Source organism: Thunnus albacares, chromosome 23 (assembly GCF_914725855.1).
Source record: "Thunnus albacares chromosome 23, fThuAlb1.1, whole genome shotgun sequence".
Taxonomy (NCBI): domain Eukaryota; kingdom Metazoa; phylum Chordata; class Actinopteri; order Scombriformes; family Scombridae; genus Thunnus; species Thunnus albacares.
Window position 1 is genome coordinate 6,646,184 of NC_058128.1, and position 20,848 is coordinate 6,667,031.

The following is a 20,848-nucleotide window of genomic DNA, read 5'->3' on the forward strand; positions in this document are numbered from 1 at the left end:
AGAGGTAAAGACAGTAAGAAAGGAAAGAAAAGACAGGAAAATAAAAGTACAGGGAGGAAATGAGGAGAGGGGAATAGAAGAAAAATGAAAGGTAATGGAAGGAGAAAAGTAAAGGAAAGATAAGGAAAAGAAAGAAAGAAAGGAAGGAAGGAAAGGGAAATAATGGGAAAGTGAATGGAAAGTCATGAGAAGAGGAGAAACAAGGAGGGGAAAGAAAAGGAGAGAAAAGATAATGCAAGACATTGAGGAGAGGAGAGGAAACAAGAGAGAGGATGAGACAAGAGAGGAGAAGGGAAATGAAGGAAGGAAAGGAAAAGAAATGAGGAAAAGAAGGAAAGGGAAATGACAGGAAAGGTAACAGAAGAAAATGAGAAGATGAGAGGAAAAACAAAGAGAGGAAAGGAGAGGAGAGGTCTTCATCAGTGCTTGTTTATAAGCCAGCAGCTCGGCGCTCCTCAACCACAGCTGGAGCTCAGAGAGAAACCAATGGGCTAAATCGAACTCAGTGACACGGGTGGTGATTACTAGTGCTTGCTGCTGTTTTGCCGCCTGGCCTGTAAGCCTGGCAGGTTGATGGAGAGCAACCTATGAATAGCAAAACAATTTACTACAAAGCACTAAAACCTGATTTTTTTTTCAAATGAATGCTTTTTGACCTGACAGGCAGACAGAAATGACCCGTTGATGGCACGTTGAGGTGGATTGAGCTTCACATGACTAAGACTGCCCCCCCCCTCCTCCCCTTCTGTGTTCATTTCCCTGTGTCTCCTGTCTCCTTATTGCTTGCCAGTCCATGAAATTGTCCTTATCTTCATTCAAATTCTGCTCAGGAATACTTTAACAGCAGAATCTCACATTGCTGAACGCATGTTAATCAGAGCAGAACATCAAATAATGACCAGTAATGTGGAAAAAAGGGAGCAGGGTCTATCTTTGCCGTTCCATTTTGTCTGCCCAAAGCTTTCTCCTAATAGGGGTCAAAGTCACACAATCAGAGCTGCTGGATGGAGTTCCCCTCGTAGACACGAGGTCAGCATTTGTAATCAACCATTGTCATTGTACAACGCAATCATGCAGCACATTGTCTAAACTGTCTAAACACTGATGCCAACACGACGTCTAAAAAGACTTCTCACAACCAGTCTTATTCACAGTGCTCTCGAAAATATCTAAATTCAGCTACCATGCTACTTTATTCTAAGAAATGAGCAATCTCCTCTTTTATTTAACGAGACGGCTCATATTGTCTGCACATCTGATAGGGCTCAAAGGTCACTGCAAAGAATGGCCCAGTCTGTGGAAGTTGTCGTCATCGCTTACAATAGTAAGAGCGTCAAAGGCGATGTTTAAATGTTGTTTTCTACAAAAGGAACACTGTGAAGTGGACAGACACACCAATTTCTGTTAAAGTGTCATATTGCAGGTACAGCGGCCTGTTGATTGCATTAGGAAAGAGGTGAGAGATAACTGGATGTAGACATCTAAGGAGTAATACAAAGCATGTGAGAACAACAGGTGGGCAGATGGTGTTGTCCTTTATGGGATTGGCATTCAACCAAGATACTTAAACTGTGACCTCATGGTTCTTTGGATGCCAATGTTGGCTGGCAGGGTGGTTATTTGGTCAGTTTGTTCAACATTTTGGTCCAAAGGACAGGCTTAAATGACAAAACAAAACAAAAAACAAACAGGTTTATGCTTAGATGAATGGTAATATTAGTCAGTGTTTTGGTCACAAGTTCTTAAGTTAAACTCTTTGGTCCAGAGTGAAACATCTCATCATCTATTGGGTAGATTTCTGTGTCATCCTCAGAGGATATTTCCACATGAGTGCAGTTACATTTTGACTTTTAATCTAGTGTCTCAAATTTACACTTGTCCAACACAAATTAAACAACAAAATAGATAATTTGTCCATGCCCTCTAGAACAACACATATAAGTATTCGTCATCATCGTTACAGTCATAATCATGCGGTTAAGGTTCGTGGTTAAAAGAAAATAATGCTGACTGATGAACAGGAAATGGGAACTTCCTCTCTCTGCAGACTTTTTGGTTCCAAAACAAATGTCACGAAAGGACTGATGGTGTTGTTTTTCTTGCTATATATTAAACATTAGCATAATAATAAGCTACCTCTGAAGATTAGACTTTTTCACAGCAGACCTTTTGTTTTTGATTAGTCATAGTTGGAAAAACCACAGGTGTTACCAGTGGGTGATTTGTTAATTTTGAACAGGGGGGATGGTCCAACAGGAGGATTAGGTTTAGAGTTAGGGTTAACCTTAACCCTAATCCTAGGACTGCAGGATTTTCATATAGGCCTAGCCTAACTCTTGATATTACAATTGCAGTCCAGACCTGCTATTAGGTTTAATACATACTTTGTGTAAGCCTATTTTTTATCTGGATGTGGACATTAAGCATTTTAATAATGCTTATTTTTCAAAATACACTGCAGTATAAACTTTACCTTGAATTATGTCACTGTAGCAGCTGAGCACAGTGTGGTCAGTGCAGGTTCATTTCCTCAGTCACATTACCTGCTCCACTCCCAGGTTACACAAAACATCTATAGTCATAACTATATTTGTAGTCATGTCTCCCAAATATAACTAAATTATTTTGTTACAGAGGTGGCTTGGTATGAGGGTGTATTTTTAGCAGTGCAGACGCTACTGAATGATCATAGAAATATTATAGGAATATTATAGGAAGCAGTGTGTCTCTATGATCATCTCGCTCTTCTGCAAATACATGTTGCTACTTGTCACTTTGATCATGAAGGTGACACTACTCTATAGAGTATAAAGGCTGTAATATAGTATGGAATTAAGTATTTATAGTATATAGTTTAGAGAATATTATAGATCCAAGACGAAACTGACAGAAAGGCAGGACAGAGAGAAAAAATTGCAATTACAAATCTGTCTGCCATTTCAGCACCAGGGACAGCGCCATGGATTTATCAATACACAGCACAGTTAGGCTACTGATATTTCAGAGCCATAGATTCTAACTTGCACAAACCTTAGTCAGATAAAAGTTAAATGAGTCAGGCAGACTAGACTAACACCAACTAAACAACCCCTCTGCCCCTGTACTCTCTCTCTGCTACTAGGGGATGGAGAGGGGGTGCGGCCGGTTAAAAAGATGGATGCATTGTGGTCATTTTGGTCAACAAGGGGGACGGCATTCCCTGTCATCCTCCCTCAAATCGCTTACTGGGTGTTACTAATAACATTAACATCCCAGTAAGTGTCCCAGCCATGACATTGTGACATCCTCTACAGTTTCATCCTCTACAGGATTAGTTTTTAACATTTCAAAATGTATTTGGTATTCAAGTACAAACCTTTCATTGAATATATCAAAATTGATCCAAAAGATCCTTTTTACAACAATTGACACATGTTGATTCATTTGGACACACCGTTGAGCTGTATATCATCTTGGTGAACCTTGAAAGGAAAGCAAATGCTTTGTGTTTAATTAAAGCAGTGACCGCCTGGTGTTTGGTGACTGCTCTTTTCAAAGCATGCTGTCTGAAAGTCTGTACCCAGACTGTGCTGGTAGAACTGCAATGTGATTATAGAGGAGCAGGCAGCTTAAATATGATTTGCTTTTTATATGATCCAGAGGGAACAGCAAATCACTGGCCACGTGTTCTTTGGAAACAGTGGAAGTCTCGCCTTGAACAAGATAAACATATTTTTATTCGACATGTATGGCACAATAACACATACATGTTGTACCTTAGACAATATGTAGTTGAAATTGTGTTTGTGTAGCCATAAAGAAGACTATGTGCGTTTTTTTGCTAGTAGACTGGTTCAGTAAAGTGAAGACAAGAGCAGAAATCTTTTGATGTGTGCTGACCGTGATGACCTGAAAGTGTTACCATGCCCCTTGAATTGGCTTTCATGACATGATAATGTGCCCTTCATTTCAGCAAGATTAGAAAGCTTTTCTTTTTACCTTGCTGAAGCTAAAGTTAGCTATTTCAATCTGCATGGTTGTTATTTTGTGAGGGGGTGGGGGGGCATGAGGGAGAGGGAAAAGGAAAGGAGGCTCTGAAATATCAAAGCCTTGCTTAAATCTCTACAGTCAATATAGCCTCCATTTGCCACAGCATGATAAGTTTTGGCTTAAAAGATGGTTCTGTGTGACTGATCTGATTCTTCTTGCAGTTTCTTTGAGAAGAAAACAGACATATTTTGTCTGACACTTAAATTTAGCTACATCATGTATAACAGATATCTTACTTGCTGGTACTCCATGCCGATGGGTAATGGCTCAATCCAAACTAAATACTAAATACACAAATATATCAGTTTTTGTATAATCAAGCCAACATTTCTATTTAAATAATAACTCAACTGTGTGATATATCAAGCAGTTAGACTGATACCACTGGTTGTCTGTGTACTGTAGGAATAATCTAACCTGAACGGACTTTATCTGAACACATGTGTATAAACATGCTCAGTTATTACTATAATGGGAGAAAATAATGACTTTTCCTGAATGTACAAATGATCTGAAGCCACAAGGGTAATGATGACATGTTCGTCACACAGCGACCTAGACGCTGTATCTTATTTTTGTTTCTTTTAGATTAAATATATCTTGAGTCATGGTGTGTCACAAGCTATCTGTGACACAGTCTATTAAGATAATGCTACGAATTATCTCTCAGCATGCAAAGGAAGATAGACAAGAGGATGTTGCCTACTCTTTGACACACAATGAATTGACTCACTTCAGTTGCCAGCTCAGAGAAACTTCACTGAAAAATGACTCAACTCTATTTAATTATTGTGGATTTTATTGGGCTTTTAGTATTTTTTCCCTGTAAAGACTAAATTTAATCAGAATTAATTCAGAATCTTAGCTTTCATCAATGCTGAAATCAACTTCCATTTCCACTTGCACATGTTCCTGTCTGACTATTCTATTTCTCTTGTGTTCCCCCACCAGCAACCTCACAGCATTGTCCAGCGTCGCCTCCTGGAGGGAAACATCACACGGCTGCGAGGGGAGGCCCGGGACCCCAGCTCTAGGGTTCGCTCCCCACTCGCCGACACCAAGGACGGACCGGCCGACGCCGAGGAGAGGAGCGAGAGCACAGCTGATGACTCCACAGAGGAGAGAGAGTCTCTGGAGGAAAGCGAGAGGAGCTTACGGTCGGATGAGGAGGACGACAGCAGTGAAGCCGGGGCCAGACAGACAGCTGAGAAGACCGAGGGCACGGAGAGCTCGACCCTCCTCACAGCTCTGGTTGTTCAATGCAAGGTACCACACTGTGTAAAATGTCTCTCTTCGCTCATATTCAATGCTTTGACACCTTACTACTGCATAAAAACTGAAAACAAGAGTGGATACAAAGACAGCAGCATTCTACTCCTATGACTCATCATTTATAGCCGACACTTCATTTATTCTCCTTTTACAACACAACAAAAGCTTGGCAGGGCCCGGTGGCTGATTGACTGGATCAGAAAAACAGACAACTGAGTCATTTAGTGACTAAAAATCCAACCTTATCATGTCCACGTGGGCCCAAAATGGATTGAATATAGGTTACAGGGGTAACAATTGCATGGGCTTGAAATGGGCAAGGTGTGTGGGCCTCAGGACAAAAGGAGGAAACAAAACGTGAGGAAAATGTGTGCAGTAGCCTATTGAAACCCATGTTTAACCCATGTGGTAACCAACAGACAACCCTACCAATGGGGACCCACAAGTTTTGCCCACTTGTACCCCATGTTGTCCCCTTAAAGCCCCCTTGAACAGGTGAGCCAACTGTCAATCAACACCCACACGGCAGACATCAAAGCTATTATAGGTCTTCAAATCTTATTAATGGAGCAATAATTTCCAAAATGACCACCAGCTCACTTATTAGAGGACCCGAATTTAACGTTTGAGACCACAATGACTCTTTGAAAAAAATTTACTGATTTAGTATTTCTGGAGAGAAGTTGATGTTTTTTGAATGAGCTGTTGGTGATATGGCATTTTAAGGTACTTCCACATTGACTTCAGCCTCAAGCTGTGGTAACTGCTGCTTGACTTAAGCACAGGGACCATTACAGTTTGAGGTCGCACCAACTATTTGTGGTGTCAATCATCTGGTGTTTACACAGTACAATATTCTTTTGCCCAGCTTGCATGGTAACAAGTTCTTGATACGCTTTGAGCTAAATGGGTGACAATTTGGAGGTTCACTAGTCAAAATATGTGCAAACAACTGTCAGTACAAGCATTTTATGCCTTTGTTAGACATTAAAGAGCTGACAATAAATACAGGGAGAGGAAGGGGTCCCTTGTATGCAGGAATCCACTTATGACATAAAAGAATTCCAAGATGCCTGATTTTTTCCTCAACCTTCCTGGTGGCTCTCCAGTGGATTGCTATAGATTTTTCCGCAGAGCGTACTACAGTGTTGGAGTGCAATGGAAACTCCCTTAGGTACAAGAGTGCAGCAGTGAATGCAGACAGTGCAGAGGGGATGGGGCAGGGTCCATGCTGACAGCTTTAGACAGATACCATGTAATCACAATGTCCCTTGTTTAAATCCTGATGGGGAACTTTGTTGCATGTTATTTCCCCTCTAGCTCAACCCCCCAAAAATCCCATGATAATGTTTTCAAATGTCTTGTTTTGTCCGATCAACAGTGCAAAATCCAAAGATGTTCAGTTTGCTATCATGTATGACACAGAAAACCTTCAAATCCTCAAATATGAGAGACTGCAACCAACAAATGTTTGGTATTTTTGCTCAACAAAATGATTATACAAATATCAAAATAGTTGCTGATTAATTTTCTGTTGATCAACTAATCGGCTAATCATTGCAGTTCTTGTAGCCACCATCAAATAAAGACAAAAATGTTCAAAGTACATTTATTTTGGGTTAGGGTTAGGATTAATAAATAACCCTAAATCCAACCTTGACTGCAACTAGTGGAGTTAACCCTAAACACACCTAAACCACATGGGAGGACTTTAGGGTATGTTCAATTCTAAATCCTCACCTCTTACTCTGTGATTTATAGAGAAATGGCAGGTTATTCTCTGGCCCAAACTGTGGGTTTTAGTGCCAGATTATGGTGCATTTTAAACAACCACTTTAAATGAGACAGGTCTGAAAAAACAGGAAAACAGCAGCATTATGCATGCAGTGACTCAGTATTTACGCTTTTATTTGCTGCACATTAAGCATTATGGTTGCCTGGTTTCACATGTAGATGCTCACTGTGGTCACACATCACACAACACACTCAACACTCCAGTGACTAATATATACAGAAAAGTCACACAGAATAGTCATGTAATGATTCAGTCCATCCTCAGTGTCAGGCCAGCACCTCATGTGATACTTCATGTTTTCAACTATCAAACAGTGAGTACTTGCTAGGACTAGCAGCAGAGAAAAAAACAAAAATAGAGCTACAAAAAAGTGATTAAATCAAATAAACTGAAGACAAGTTATTCCCATCACACATCTGTGAGAATTTTAGTTTAAATAATATAATTTCTATTCTCTTTAGATGCTCTCATATACATTTTTTTTAAACAGAAATCTGCTTGTTGGTGCAGAAACAGAAGATAAATTTGGTGTTTGGTTTACTGACAACACTGCTATATATATATATTTTTTAAAAAACAACATATCAGATTTTGTCAGGGATTGAAATAATTGTCCTGAACTAATTTCCATCGATGTTTACTTGTGTTTTCACAGTCTACCAACTATTTAATTGACTGAAATGAATCAACAACAAGCTTTATCATTGATTAGTCACTTATCATGCAGAAATACCCCCCAAAAATACTCTTCAAGTCACTCTTTGCAGACTTTCTCTGCATTATATCTTTATATACTTTGGGGTTTTGGTTGGTAGACTTTTTTGGGGGGTCTGGGCGATTGCGATGGGGTTTACGGTAATAATTAATTACAGTCCCATAGCCTGTCTTATAACTTGACATCCTTTTCATGCAAAAAACATGTACTCTTTCATTGTTTTGTTCTCTATTAAATCTAACCAAGAGCAAACAAAGTAGATAGTAGATATAATTAAAAACATAACCTACTATGTCCACGGGCCAAAGAGGTAATATTTTGGCTATTTGAATTCTAGTTAGGCAGAAATGGGCATGACACCAAGGACAGAGCTGTTTCAACACCATGGTGCCCTCCAGGCTTGTTAGTAAGCTCAAGGATCTGGGCCTGAGCACAGCACTGTGTGATTGGATACTGGACTTTGTGATGGACCACGTCCAGGTGGCGAGAGTGGACAACCACAGGGATACGTCCTCCGTCCCCTCCTGCACTCCCTCTACACTCACGACTGTGTGCCGACAAAGACTACAAACACCAGCAGTTGTGGGGTTGATTTTCTGCGGCAACGACACGACCTTCAGGGAGGAGGTGACCATCCTGGAACGGTGGTGCCAAGACAAGCACCTCTCCCTGAACGTCTCCAAGACCACAGAGGTCTTTGTGGATTACAGGGGGAGGGGCACTCACCCCCGAGTCACCATTAATAGCACAGTGGTGGCGTAGGTAACAGTTTCAAATATTTGGGAGTTAACATCCACGAGGACCTGACATAGGCTCCAAATCCTCAGACACTTCTACTGGGGCATCATAGAGAGCCTGTTGCTTCATCACCCGGTACAGCAGCTGTACCAGCACAGACCCCAAGGTGCTGTGGAGGATGGGGCACACTGCCCAGCACATCAGCAGGTGTGAGCTGCCCAGCCTGCAGGAGCTATGCACCCAGTGGTGCCTCAGGAAGTACCTGAGGGTCATTACCCACCCCCACGCAAACACACCACACCACACACACACAGACACAAAGTGCAATCTAACCATCTGTAACATCTGATTAATGATTAAATATGCACATTTTACTGCTGTTATACCTTTCATTACTACTTATATTCTGTTTTTATATTTATTGCTTTGTATACTTTTTATTGCTTTTATAGCCTTTATTGCTATTTATATTCTGTTTTTATATTTAATGCCTTATACATATTTATTTACTGTTTTCTGTAATGGAGCCTCCCAGCCAAAGAATTTCACGAGTGTACTTGTACAACCGGAGTGACAATAAACATCTCGAATCACTTTTCATCCGTTGCAAGAAATCAATACAGCGATATAAAAGAATCCCTACTCCCGGAGGTGTTTAAAGTACGCAGCACAGCGTCTGTGGATCCTGTATGTGTGTGTGTGCATGTATTTAAAATCAGTAGACCACTTAAGACTTTTTCTAGTGGATTCAGCGTTTTCACCTATTACTCATTGTGCTTTGCTTGGTTTTATCATCAACTTATTAAATGCAAAGTGTTCCCCGGTTACTCATTCAGCAGCTATTTTTAAACTTCAACAAGAGAGAGAGAGAGAGAGAGAGAGAGAGAGAGAGAGAGAGAGGGATTTTTGCACCGGCGGGACTGAGACAAAAGAGCAGGTTTGTGGTGTTGCTGATAAGCCTGTGTGCCTGTGAGGACAAAGAGGGCTCAGCTCAGCCTGTACAGAGTGTGAGGGATCAAAACAAGGCTCATGGAAACTGAACGTGTTTATTTCCAAGGGGGGGAAATGTCCATGAGTCAAGTGGATAAGGTATTGATTTATGAATGATGACGGAAAGGAAAAAGATATACAGACATTGTTCTTGGGAATCAGGTTGTGTGCTGGACAGTAAAACCCTCAGATGTGAGAGAATCTCTTAATATAAAGCAACTATTTCTGACTAAAACAGACATAAAAAGGGCTCACCATAACTTCTATAATGCTCTTAATTTTTTTTATAAGATGAAAAAAAAGTTGTCAAATGACATTTAAGTAAATAAAAACTCAATCAAAAGATCATTAATGCTAAGGAATACAGAGATAATTATGCAACAGATATATAAAATATACAAAACATATCTCAAATATATCAAAAGCATACAGAAAAACAATTGTAAACCCCTTGAAAGAAAACATTAAAGTATCGTACATGACAAAAATCACTAGAAATCTGCACACATGCACTGAAATAAATCTATGTTATGGTCGAGACTATGGAGAGCTATCAACAAGAAGTTATAACCAAAATATATCTAACTGTACAAAATCCTCCTTTTTGAAGTTACAAGAAATGTTTTATCTCTCATTCTTGGTTCAGACCTCTGAGTGTCAGAGTTTGAAGTGTAAAGATGTAAAAACTCTCTCTTTGGTGAAGAGGAGCATTCATGTCCTCTCCTCTTCTTGGCGTACGAGCACGCTCGATGCAGATGTGACTCTGCGAGGGCATTGGATGTTTTACCTCTTTCAAATGCTCTGCCGCTGGGCTTCGCTGGTCCTGTGTGCCAATACAGCTCCTCTTGTCGTTTGGAGTCAGTGTGCAGGCGTTAAATCAATGCTGATTTGTGACTTGCACCTGTGATGTACAATTCTAAATATAAAATTGCATTGTATTTTCATTTTGAGTGGTTAAATTAATAACAATTTCAAAAATCTACTCAGTCAGTATAAGCTTGGTTATAAAACCATATAGTATCTATATAATATATAGTATTAGTAGCTCGTCAAGGTCCAATATTTTGACTTAAATGATCACGAAAAGTGTTTCCTGAACTGCAGTTTGCAGACAGTCTGAAAGTAAAACCATGCAAAAAATAACTATAAAAGACCATAAAGTAATGTAGCTGGAATGTATTTGCATCTGTAAGTGGAAAAATATAAAATGTATGCACAGCCTGATGCACACTTACCAGTGTGGGGGTGGTGCCTGCATACTGCTAATCTCACATGCATGCAGAGCTACCATATGTTCTGAATGTATTCCTCGTTCTTCCATTACTGTATTTTTTCCCCCCCCATAAATATGTCCTCTCATTTGTAGACCAGTTGCATGACATTAAGCAAGAAGATGTTGAAAAGGAAAAGGCCATTACAGACATTACAGACCATCCCCATAAACCATTACAATCTGCTGCACCATAGGCTTTTTCTTTGCTTCCCGTGAAACATGTCTTTGTGATATGAAGTGCCCTGAAGGCAGCAGAGCAACTGTGAGATGCAGAAGAGGAGAAATGTCAGAGAAAATTAGGACAAGCCGCCTGTTAGTTTTGCCACTGTAAAAATCTAGCTTCGATGATGGGAAAATCAGAAAAAAAAACAAAGATTAATGGAATAGTGTGGGAAATACGCTTATCTGCTTTCTTGCTGAGAGTCAGATGAGAAGATTGATATCACCCATGAATCAATCTTCTCATCTGACTGTAGGCCAAAAAAAGTTAATAAATCTCGTTTTCCCAAAACGTTTAAAGATGAAAATAATCGTTAAGTCAGCTACACTGTTAGTTCAAAGTTTGTAAAATGAATCATGTGACTTAGTGTTCATTTTGTACTTTTCAGAGTAGTTTGGCTGACTTATGAGTTTAATATTCACATATGACTGACCTGGTTAATATTTTATGCTCTGGTGATGCATTCAAGATCATTAAGTTGGTAAAAAAAATCAAAGCAGACTCAAGAATCAGCATTTTGTCAGGAAATGGAGCCAGCAACACGTCCATAATTGATCAGCAAATAATAAAAAACAACTCATGTGATCCTTAATAGCATACAGAGTGCCCTTGTTGGTTAATTTTTTAACTTGATTATACGCTGTAAGACTACTCAACCAAACACATGCAGCGCTTTACAGAAGACCAGTGATTCAACACAGAATCAATACAGATCAAGTTACAAACACAAAATAACATTAGGCTCTGAAAAAAACAAGTGCTGGCTTGGAAATACTTCAGCAGCAATGGGAGATTTGTTTTGTTGGTACAAAGTTGATTAAATATTCGCCTCGGACTTTATATTTCAATCTGGCAGTTTCACAATCATGCTGCAGCCGAATGGGTTTGTTCAAAAGAAAAGAGATCAGTGGTTTTCAAAGGCTCCACAGAGTTGCGTTAATGTGCTGTTGTGACTAGTTGTTTCCTTGCATGTGGGGGGGAACCAGACTGAAGTGAAAATTCACACTGTGACACCAAAATCCCCCTCTGTTTTCCCCACAGTGCTGCGAGACTGAAGTCAAGGCATCTATCAACACCGGCAGCCAACACAACCACATCTCCTCCTCCTGCTGCCAGAGGCTGGGGTAAGAAACACCATGCAAATGCATACGAACCGCCTATCTACCTTTTTAAAGCGGTTTTTAACAGTCGGATTAATCAAAAGCAAACACTTCACTCTAATAATAAAGAGTAAAAGTAAAACCAAGAGGAAGCCTGAAGATAAAGCGATAACAATAGAGGATAAAGACAATTCAACAGTAAAAGAATTTGTTAAAAATGAATCTTTGAGGTGAGATTTAATAATGACAGCCTATAAGCTTTTTGAGGCAGGTTGGTGTAGATCATAGGAGCCTCGATATCACCTTCATCCTAACATTAAGACTTCAAAATGACTGAAACAGCTCCGCCTGAAGATCAGAGGCTGTGCACTGGCTTAATAAGAGTATCAAAAGGATGTGACATTTTGTTCTCATCTTAATTTCAAATCAGATCTGAAGGTAACGGGTAAATAGTAAAAGCTGCTGAAGTTTCTGTACTGTTTGTCTTTAAAATCCTAGTTAATTTGAAATCCCAGCTGCACAAACTTTTGATCGTCTTTTTAATAGAAACCTAATGCAGTTTATCACAGAGTGACATATAATGAATAAATCTATTTCTGGGATAAATCAAATGAAACGTCCCAAAATGTTTTTGTCTTTGAACTATTGAAAAATATTGTTTTGTGTGTCTCTTTTGTGTGTGTGTGTGTGTGTGTTATCAGACTGGTGCCCAGTCAGGACAGCCCACCATGTGGTGGGACCAGTTCAGTGACGGGTCTGGAGCTGCAGCTGGGCAGACAGACGGTCCAGTGTTCAGCTTATGTCAAAGGTAAGAATGTTTGGTCATACTAGTGTAACCGGTGGTATCTAACGTTGTGTGCGTTGTGTTTTGACGAAGAACAAGAGAACAATAAAAAACTGGTGTTGCAACCAACACATTAAAACACAGAAAACATACCTGACGACAGAAGTAAATAGTGAAATCCTCCAGTCAATGGTGACGTCCAACTTGAGCTCCTTCACACATTAAATGACATAGAAATGTGTTAGCATACTGCACAATAAGTTTAAGCTAACAAATAAACTTACAACCATAACAGGAAGACCACAATGTTGCTTACCTCTCCCATGGAGTACGATAAAAAAGGGGAGACGTAAAGGTGGGAGACATCATTTACAGGGCGGCGGGGGGACCCATGAAGTGAACATTGGGGTACAGAAACTGATACTCAAACATATTGACCCTGGAGGAGTAGCATGTCAGGTTATAACTATTTAAAGATTTTGTGTAATTACAATTCTACATATTACTGCTGTATGATTGACTCTGTTACACTAGAATAGTGCTAAACTGGGGAAATTAAGTGACACTATTCAATGATTTGGATTTTTATTGTTTTGTTAGCAAGACTAGGAGTCTTGAGCTTTGCTAGCAGCTCTGTGAGGTTGTACTACAGTGGTGCTTTGAGCTAAATGCTAACACCAATATGCTAAAATGCTCAAAATGACAATGCTAATATGCTGCTGTTTATAATTAGCATTAAACAAAAAGTACAAATGAGGCTGATGGGAATGTCATCAGTTTTTCAGATATTTGGTCATAAACTTAAGTATTGGACATTTAAATTTTGACTTGATGGTGGCGTTTCCTCTAGCTTTAGTAACGTCAACAGGGATCACCAAAGTTATTACTATTCATTCTTGAATGTGAGTGCTGAATTTCATAGAAATCCATCCAAACTATTAATCTCAGCTGTCCATCAACATCCAGACAGCAGACATCAAAGCTACTATAAGTCTTCAAATCTTATCAACAGAGCAATAATTTTCAAAAAGGTCACCAGTACACTTATTAGAGGGCCTGTCTATTGGAGCCAGGGGTTTTTTGGAACCAGCATCTAGTGGCTGTCGGTGGCATCGCATTTTACTTCCGTATTGGCTTCAGCCACAAGCGGTGATAGTAGCTGCTTGGGTGGCACTAAGGCAAAGGCCTGGGATCACTTAAGTCATCAAAATTCATCCTTTGGGCACCATGGTGGACTGACCACAATTTATCCTGAGGGGGAGAAGAATACGTGTACCAATACTGTTTTTACTGTAGTGGATATTTGAGTGCTCCCAAAGGGTGCTGTCAAAACAAACTATGCATAAATGCAGTCACAGCTCTTGCAGAAAATACATGCTGTGTAATTTCTGTATAGTTGCTGTTAAAAGAGGTTTTGAGTTGTGCTTGTCTGTGTATTTAGCATTTAGACAGTGCACCCTTCCATCCAGACAGAAATTACCATTAAACAAAACAATAGATAGGGAGACAAGAATAGCAATATTTTCAGTCCAACAAATGTCTGTTTGGCTGCTCTGTGACACTTATAATGATGTATACACTGTTTATGAGTATTATGTTTACATCTGCTGTAATAATAACGTCAAGTACGTCTTTCCTGGGAAAAATCCCAATGCGTCAAACACTATTGGATGGATTGCCAAGAAATATTGTACAGACATTCATGGTTCCCATAGGATTAAACCTACTGACTTTGGTGATCCTCTGACATTTCACCATGAGGCTGACATTTGTGGTTTTGAGTAAAATGTCTTGACAACTATGAGATGGATTGGTATACAATTTGGTAGAGACATTCATGTTCCCCCCCAGGATTAATTCATAAAGTGATATCTTTAGTGATCTCTTAGTTTTTCATCTATAACAACATCGGTTGAAATTACAAACGTTTGCAAAACTAAGGATATTCCCATTAGCCTGAGCTTGAATTGTTGGTTTGTGCTAATTATTTAATGTACATCTAATGTATTTAACTAAGATATAGGGTGTTTCCACCACAGGAACTTACCCAGGGGACTAAGAAACTTTAGGGGAACCTAAGGACTAAACCTGCATTTCGATTGGAGGAACTAGGGACTAATTTAGTTCCTGTAGGATAGTCCTAGGGGCTACAAAAATCCCTGGTCTGGGTGTATTTTCTGAAGGTACAGGATCTTAAGGGGCAGGGTTTGTAGGGATGAGTGTTGCTGATTGGTTGAATACAGACACCACAGCTGCTTCAAATTGTGTAGGCTACCACTTCATTCATAAAACAAGGAAGTACTAGTATCAATATTAGGATGAGGGTAGGACATTTCTTATTGTTTGTTAATGTTAAAAGTAAAGTTAGGCTTTGCAAATTTACTTAATACGCAGTTCTTCAGACACAAAAACAGGAAAGCACGATAGTTCCTGAGATTAGTTCCTCTGGTTCCACAGTTCCTGGAACATTTTGGTGGAAAAGTTGCTTTAGGGATCATGGTAAACGGTATAACTGCTTAGCATCAGGATGTTAGCATTGTCATTGTGAGTATGTTAGCATTCAGCTCAAAGCACCACTATGCCTAAGTACAGCATAGAGCTGCTAGCATGGCAGTAGACTCTTCGTCTTCTTTTCAGGAAAGATGTATCCCGTCACGGATGTTTTATAGTTAATGTAAATGCTCTCATGAACAGGGACATCCTTGCTTCTAAGATAGCTGAAGATTAATTCGTCAAGCACATTTGTTCCATCACTTGGAAGACTTAGAACTTATTTTAGAGTCAAATCCTATTTCGAGAACCCCAAACCATAAAATTAGAGAAATATCCTCACATGGTCAAAAACATTGTTATACTCTGGAGACTTATCTTAAGCTTACCTTAGTTATGAGGACATTTGTTCCTCATAAAGATAAAAGACCACACACAGTTATTTATTTTGCAGTTCTTATCTGGACCTTCCACTTACTCCTTAATTCATCCTCTCCAGTGAATAATGACTCCAATTCAATCCCTAAACCCAGTGCTTGACTCTTTCATGGACATTAAAATCTCACTTGGCTCCAAAACTCTCACTTCGCCATTACAAAACTCACATCTCCCTCTCTCTCTCAAGTTCATATGCTTATCAGCGCTCATTAACACAAGAAGGAATAATTTAGTTGTGTTGATGACTTAACCTGGATTCAGGCTAATATATGCATGTTGAAAGTGTTAATGAGGGTAAATCAGTGTGGCTTTCATAATGCAGTAATAAAAAATTTCACTTTCTTTCTTTCCTGTCCCTCGCCGCTTATCTTCCTTCTCTTTTCTCTCTTTCAGAGGATGAGGCGTTTGAGCTGTGCCTGGGTCTTCAGACTCTGCTGGAACTTAATGTAAGGCCCTCATTTGCTTTGCTAATGTTTTGTGTGGCCTTATCATGTCTCTTTTGGTGTGTGCTATTTCAAAGAACCACCTGCCTGGCTTGAAATTAGGAGCAAAGAGAAAGTGCAAAAATACATATTGGAGGAAAAATTAACATTTGAGCAAAGACATACTATATGTGGTGTTATCACAGGGGGAAAGGCTAGGTAGTTATTTTGGTGGTACAGCTATCTGTTCGCTCCTCGCTGTGCGAGTGAAGCCTAGATAAGAGTGAATCAAGGACATGTGGAATTTTGAGTTTGCACATTTGAAAAACGCTCTTTAAATCCCATGAAAAGACTACCTGCGCTCTGGTTTCATGATTACATCTGCAGCAACTGTTTCATATCTTCTCAAAAATCTAATTAGAGTAAGACTTGAGGGTGTGAAAGGAATATGAGCTGTAATTTTGTAAATTAGCCCTTAAGGACTTTGTAATATAAGATTGAATTTTTCCCTCCGAGCTCATTCCTCTAGTTATCTCTGCTAATTTTCATGAACAAGTTTAGTAATTAATTATGATTAATGTCCTTCATGATCATAGTGTTTACATAAATGTTGTTTAACAGAGATGCATCAGATATATTATAGTCAAAAGTCTTCATCATGTTAAACCCACAGCTAGGTGATTATAGAATCAGTAAGTTATTTAAATTACTCTGATTTGTTTGTAGAAAAATGTAGAGCTGTGTAATTTCTGTCATTGCTTAGTGTTGATTATTTTTTTTGTTGAATCTACGACTTGCTTTGTCTATAAAATGCCAGAAAATAGTTAAAACTGCTGCTTGTTTTGCACGACCAACAGGCCAAAACCCAAAGTTATTCAATTTACAACAATAATGCAGCAAATCCTCAAATTTTTTGCTTGATAAACGAGTTTGATTATCAGATTTGTTGTTTATTACATTTCTGTCCACTCACTAATCATTAAAAACACACACACATGTTTCCTTGTCAGATTGGTTATTGTTTAATAATTTTTAGATGCCTGAAGGGGTGAGCTTGTGTTGCTGAATATATTTTTTATTGCTTTCTATCCTGTTAATCTTCTCCTTGTCCTTCAGATATGTCTTGTGGGTGTCCTGAACCCCCGGACTGGGAACTGCTGATATCTAATCATGTTTCCCGTTTATTTCCCCACACAGTGCTGCTTGGACCTGAGCAGTCGGGTGCTGAAGCTGCAGGGCTGTGACGAGGAGCTGCCCTTCCTGAAGCCTTCGACCGACAGCCAGTGCCAACACGACACCAACGAGAACCTGTGAGCCCGATTCGATGGCGGCGATCGCTTCCTCGCATCTCGACTGCTGTTTGCGGCGACGCGGTGCGATGCAGTTTGTGTCTGGACCGTCCGATCACAGTGTCTCCACACTGCCAGAACACGGATGAGCATTTGAGTTTACATCATTGTGTTTGTAGAAATGAGACATTCACCATGATTATCTTAAACAAAAATTAGTCTAGTTTACGGAGCGGATGAAAGCCTGTTATGGCTCAATCCGATCTCCGAGAGTCTGATCTTTCTGTCATGATTTATCTGTATATTCAAACCAATTTCTCTGTTGAGCTGCTTGAGTGCACTGACGCTCTCTAAAAAGGGAAAACCATTATAATCATCTTAAAGTGAAATTAAGTGGAATATTTTGTGATTTGGCTGTTCAGAAAATACTTTAAATGATCAAGTGAATGACTAAAAGTGGCGGTAGTAAACCTAAATTATTTCACTTCAGATATTAAAGGCATTGTTCGACATTTTGGGACATAGACTTATTTGTTTTCTGGGATGAAAGTTAGACAAGAAGATCAATACCACTCTTACGTTTGTAAGGTGCAGCAGCTGGTTAACTTAGCTTAGCAGAGAGACTGGAAACTGGCTCGGACTGACTATCAGCACCTCTAAAGCTCACTAATCAACATGTTATATATCTCTTTTGTTTAATTCGTACAAAAAATTAAGTCTAAAAATGTCAAGTTGTCACTCCTGGCTAAGAAACAGTCCAGCATATAACCCCTTGTGAAATCACAACTAGACATTTATGCACTTCAGTGTTTAAACAAATGAGATATAATGTGTGAAGTGTAGAGCTTTAAAAGTGCTGGTAGTGCAGTTTTGCTACCTTCGGACAGAGGCAGGCTAGCTGTTTCCAGTCTTTATGCTAAGCTAAACCTTACAATTAACAGACAGATCTTCTCATCTCTTGGCAAGAAAGTGATAAATGTATTTTTTTTTTCCTTTAAGAATCATCATGACTCATCTAAAAAAAAGTGTTGGTACTCAGGATGCCCTTTTGAGTGTGTTCAAAGGAAATTTTGAGATGCCTTGAAGTTTTTTTGAAATCTCGTGTAATTAAGTGTGGCTCAGGCTACCTCGGACGGATTCTCATCTAGAATTTTAAAAGAGATCTGAGGAAAATGCCCCCCTTTTTTTCCCGTAAGATGTACAGTCAGCTTTGTAAAGCCCCTTTTGCCCCCCCCTTTTTTTTCCAGGAGCAAACTTCCAGCCTGTCACGATGGCCTAGACGGAATTACAGTAGTTCCCTATAAATCCCCTCTAATAAAAATAGACTTCGGGCCAGCCAGCCAAACGTATTTGAGTCAGACTCAGCTACAGAAATATCAAAACATTCCATCTGCATGACTTTGTAAAGTTCAGCCTTTGTATAAGTCTGCATGTTTGTGTACTAGTCTGATTGTGTGTATGTCTGAAGGGTATGTGTGTGTGTGTGTGTGTGTGTTAATGTGTGTGTGTGTCGGGAGTTGAAGCAGGTTTTTACTGCCTTGTTATGGCTCGTTGTTTCACATGGGTGGGGGGGGGGGGGGGGGGGGGGTGAAGTGGAATGAGTCTTATCTCCCACAACCGGTCTACCGAGCTCCGGTCAAAACAAGCTGCCAAAAGCCGACCCCAGCTGCCTTCCCTCTCTGCCTCTTTCAGGAGATTTTAATCACTCGGCTGAGGCTGCACTCTGTGCCAAGGCCCCTTCTTCAAGCTCATCTTCCTCTTTATTTAGAGGGCCGCTCTTCTTTGTGTACGTACCACCTTTTTTGGCTGACGGTTTTCACTCCGAACACCTCACGTTTGCTAGGTCTTTTACAAAGCCTGTCACGAGAGAACGAAAACAAGCCCGTCTCCGCCCCACTACAGTTGCCACCCGCCTCTCTTGTCTCTCTTGTGTTTTTCTTAGTGTGGAGAATCAAGAACTGCCTCAGATGTGCTTTCCGAAAGGCCATCAACGCTCTGCTTTAATAACACCTTGAGCTGTTGCCGTGCTTATGACTGTGCTACAGTATCCATTCTTCATGAGGGGTCATCCACGCGTAGTTTGGCAAATGTTTGTTTCTCTTTGATGTACTAGTGACCTTCCTACGCTGTGTGAGAGGAATCGATGTATGACAGAAATTTATTTTTGGTGTTCTCTCTTCTTCTGAACAGTATTTTCTCTGCCTAATAAAAATATGTATTCTGGCTAGCTCCGTTTATATTTGTAATTTTTTTTTAATATTAACCGACACAACAGAGGAGTGAGGGTTCTGTTTTGACAAGCAGAGCGATATTATGTGAAAGGGCAGCCGTTTAACATCTCTAATCTCTCGTCTGTGTGAATAATGTGACTCAGCAGGCTGGTTGTGAACGGGCTCCACTAGAAGACAGCGAGAGCAGCCAATTCCTCATAGTGATTCCCATGGTCTGTACTAGCAAAACACCCCTTCATGTGCCCTTCATTGGTACATTCTGCTATATAAAGAACCTCGTCATGTCAGAACAGAGAAAGCAGATGTTCCCAAAGCACCAGGGGGCTTCGACGATTGACCCCTCTGACCATCGAAGGTTCCCATCTCGCTGTACTGCATTTCTTTCAGATAGAGAACGGTACAAGTCAAATCTTCAGTTTTCTTCTTCTTCTATGGGAGAGCAAAGACAAGTCTCTCCCATAGATTACATTAACATTTGAACTGTTTCCATCCAAAGTCCTGTTTTCCAAGGTCAAAACCTGAGATTTTGTCAAAGATATTTTTATAGAGCATTTTGGTTCATATACAGATGACAATGAGTCAGTTATTGCTCACTGTGAAGCCAAAGGATGAGTTATATACGTATCCACTTGACTTTCAATCAGTGATGACTAAAAAAGAGAAAGAAGAAAAGGTGGAACAGTAATAACAAACTTGCTTCCTCTAATTCTTTCATATTTGTGTGATATGGTGAAATGTTACGGATGGAAAATATAGTTTGTCTCTAATTCTAAGCTGTGAGGTATTTAACGAGGGGTTGCCAAATTCTCTCAAATAGAGAGTTGGGGTTTTTCTTGAAGCAAATTGAATCTTTTCTAAATGTAAGTTGTTCATTGAGTCATCCAGACACATCTTTAAGGGTTTGAAACCTGAGATTTTAAAGTTTTTGCTTTCAGGAGTAGAAATCCAAAAAATCAAGTCTGTTGACAGTCAAGTCTTAAGTCTTACTTAAAATCAAGTCCAAGTTAATTCTCAGGCCCTTCGTTTGGAGGAAAAGTTATGTTTTCATACAACCTGGTAATT

The 20,848-nt window shown here is 39.7% G+C and overlaps 1 protein-coding gene and 1 long non-coding RNA gene across 2 annotated transcripts in view; one reads left to right on the plus strand and one right to left on the minus strand.

The window, feature by feature from the left end:
• Positions 1 to 18,203, plus strand: part of nrip2 (nuclear receptor interacting protein 2) — a 32,022-nt gene extending 13,819 nt beyond the window's left edge. The window contains exons 2-6 of the mRNA XM_044343803.1: positions 4,981 to 5,295; positions 12,074 to 12,156; positions 12,834 to 12,940; positions 16,238 to 16,290; positions 17,464 to 18,203. Of these exons, the coding sequence (XP_044199738.1) occupies positions 4,981 to 5,295; positions 12,074 to 12,156; positions 12,834 to 12,940; positions 16,238 to 16,290; positions 17,464 to 17,580 (675 nt within the window). The 3' untranslated portion in view covers positions 17,581 to 18,203. The remainder of the gene's footprint in view (positions 1 to 4,980; positions 5,296 to 12,073; positions 12,157 to 12,833; positions 12,941 to 16,237; positions 16,291 to 17,463) is intronic.
• On the minus strand, positions 4,217 to 18,278 carry LOC122975379. The gene is made up of 4 exons (XR_006400642.1): positions 18,197 to 18,278; positions 10,131 to 10,136; positions 8,093 to 8,097; positions 4,217 to 4,227 (listed from the first exon to the last, which is right to left on the minus strand). It is a non-coding gene; the product is annotated as an uncharacterized LOC122975379 (long non-coding RNA).
• Positions 18,279 to 20,848: the final 2,570 nt, after the last annotated feature.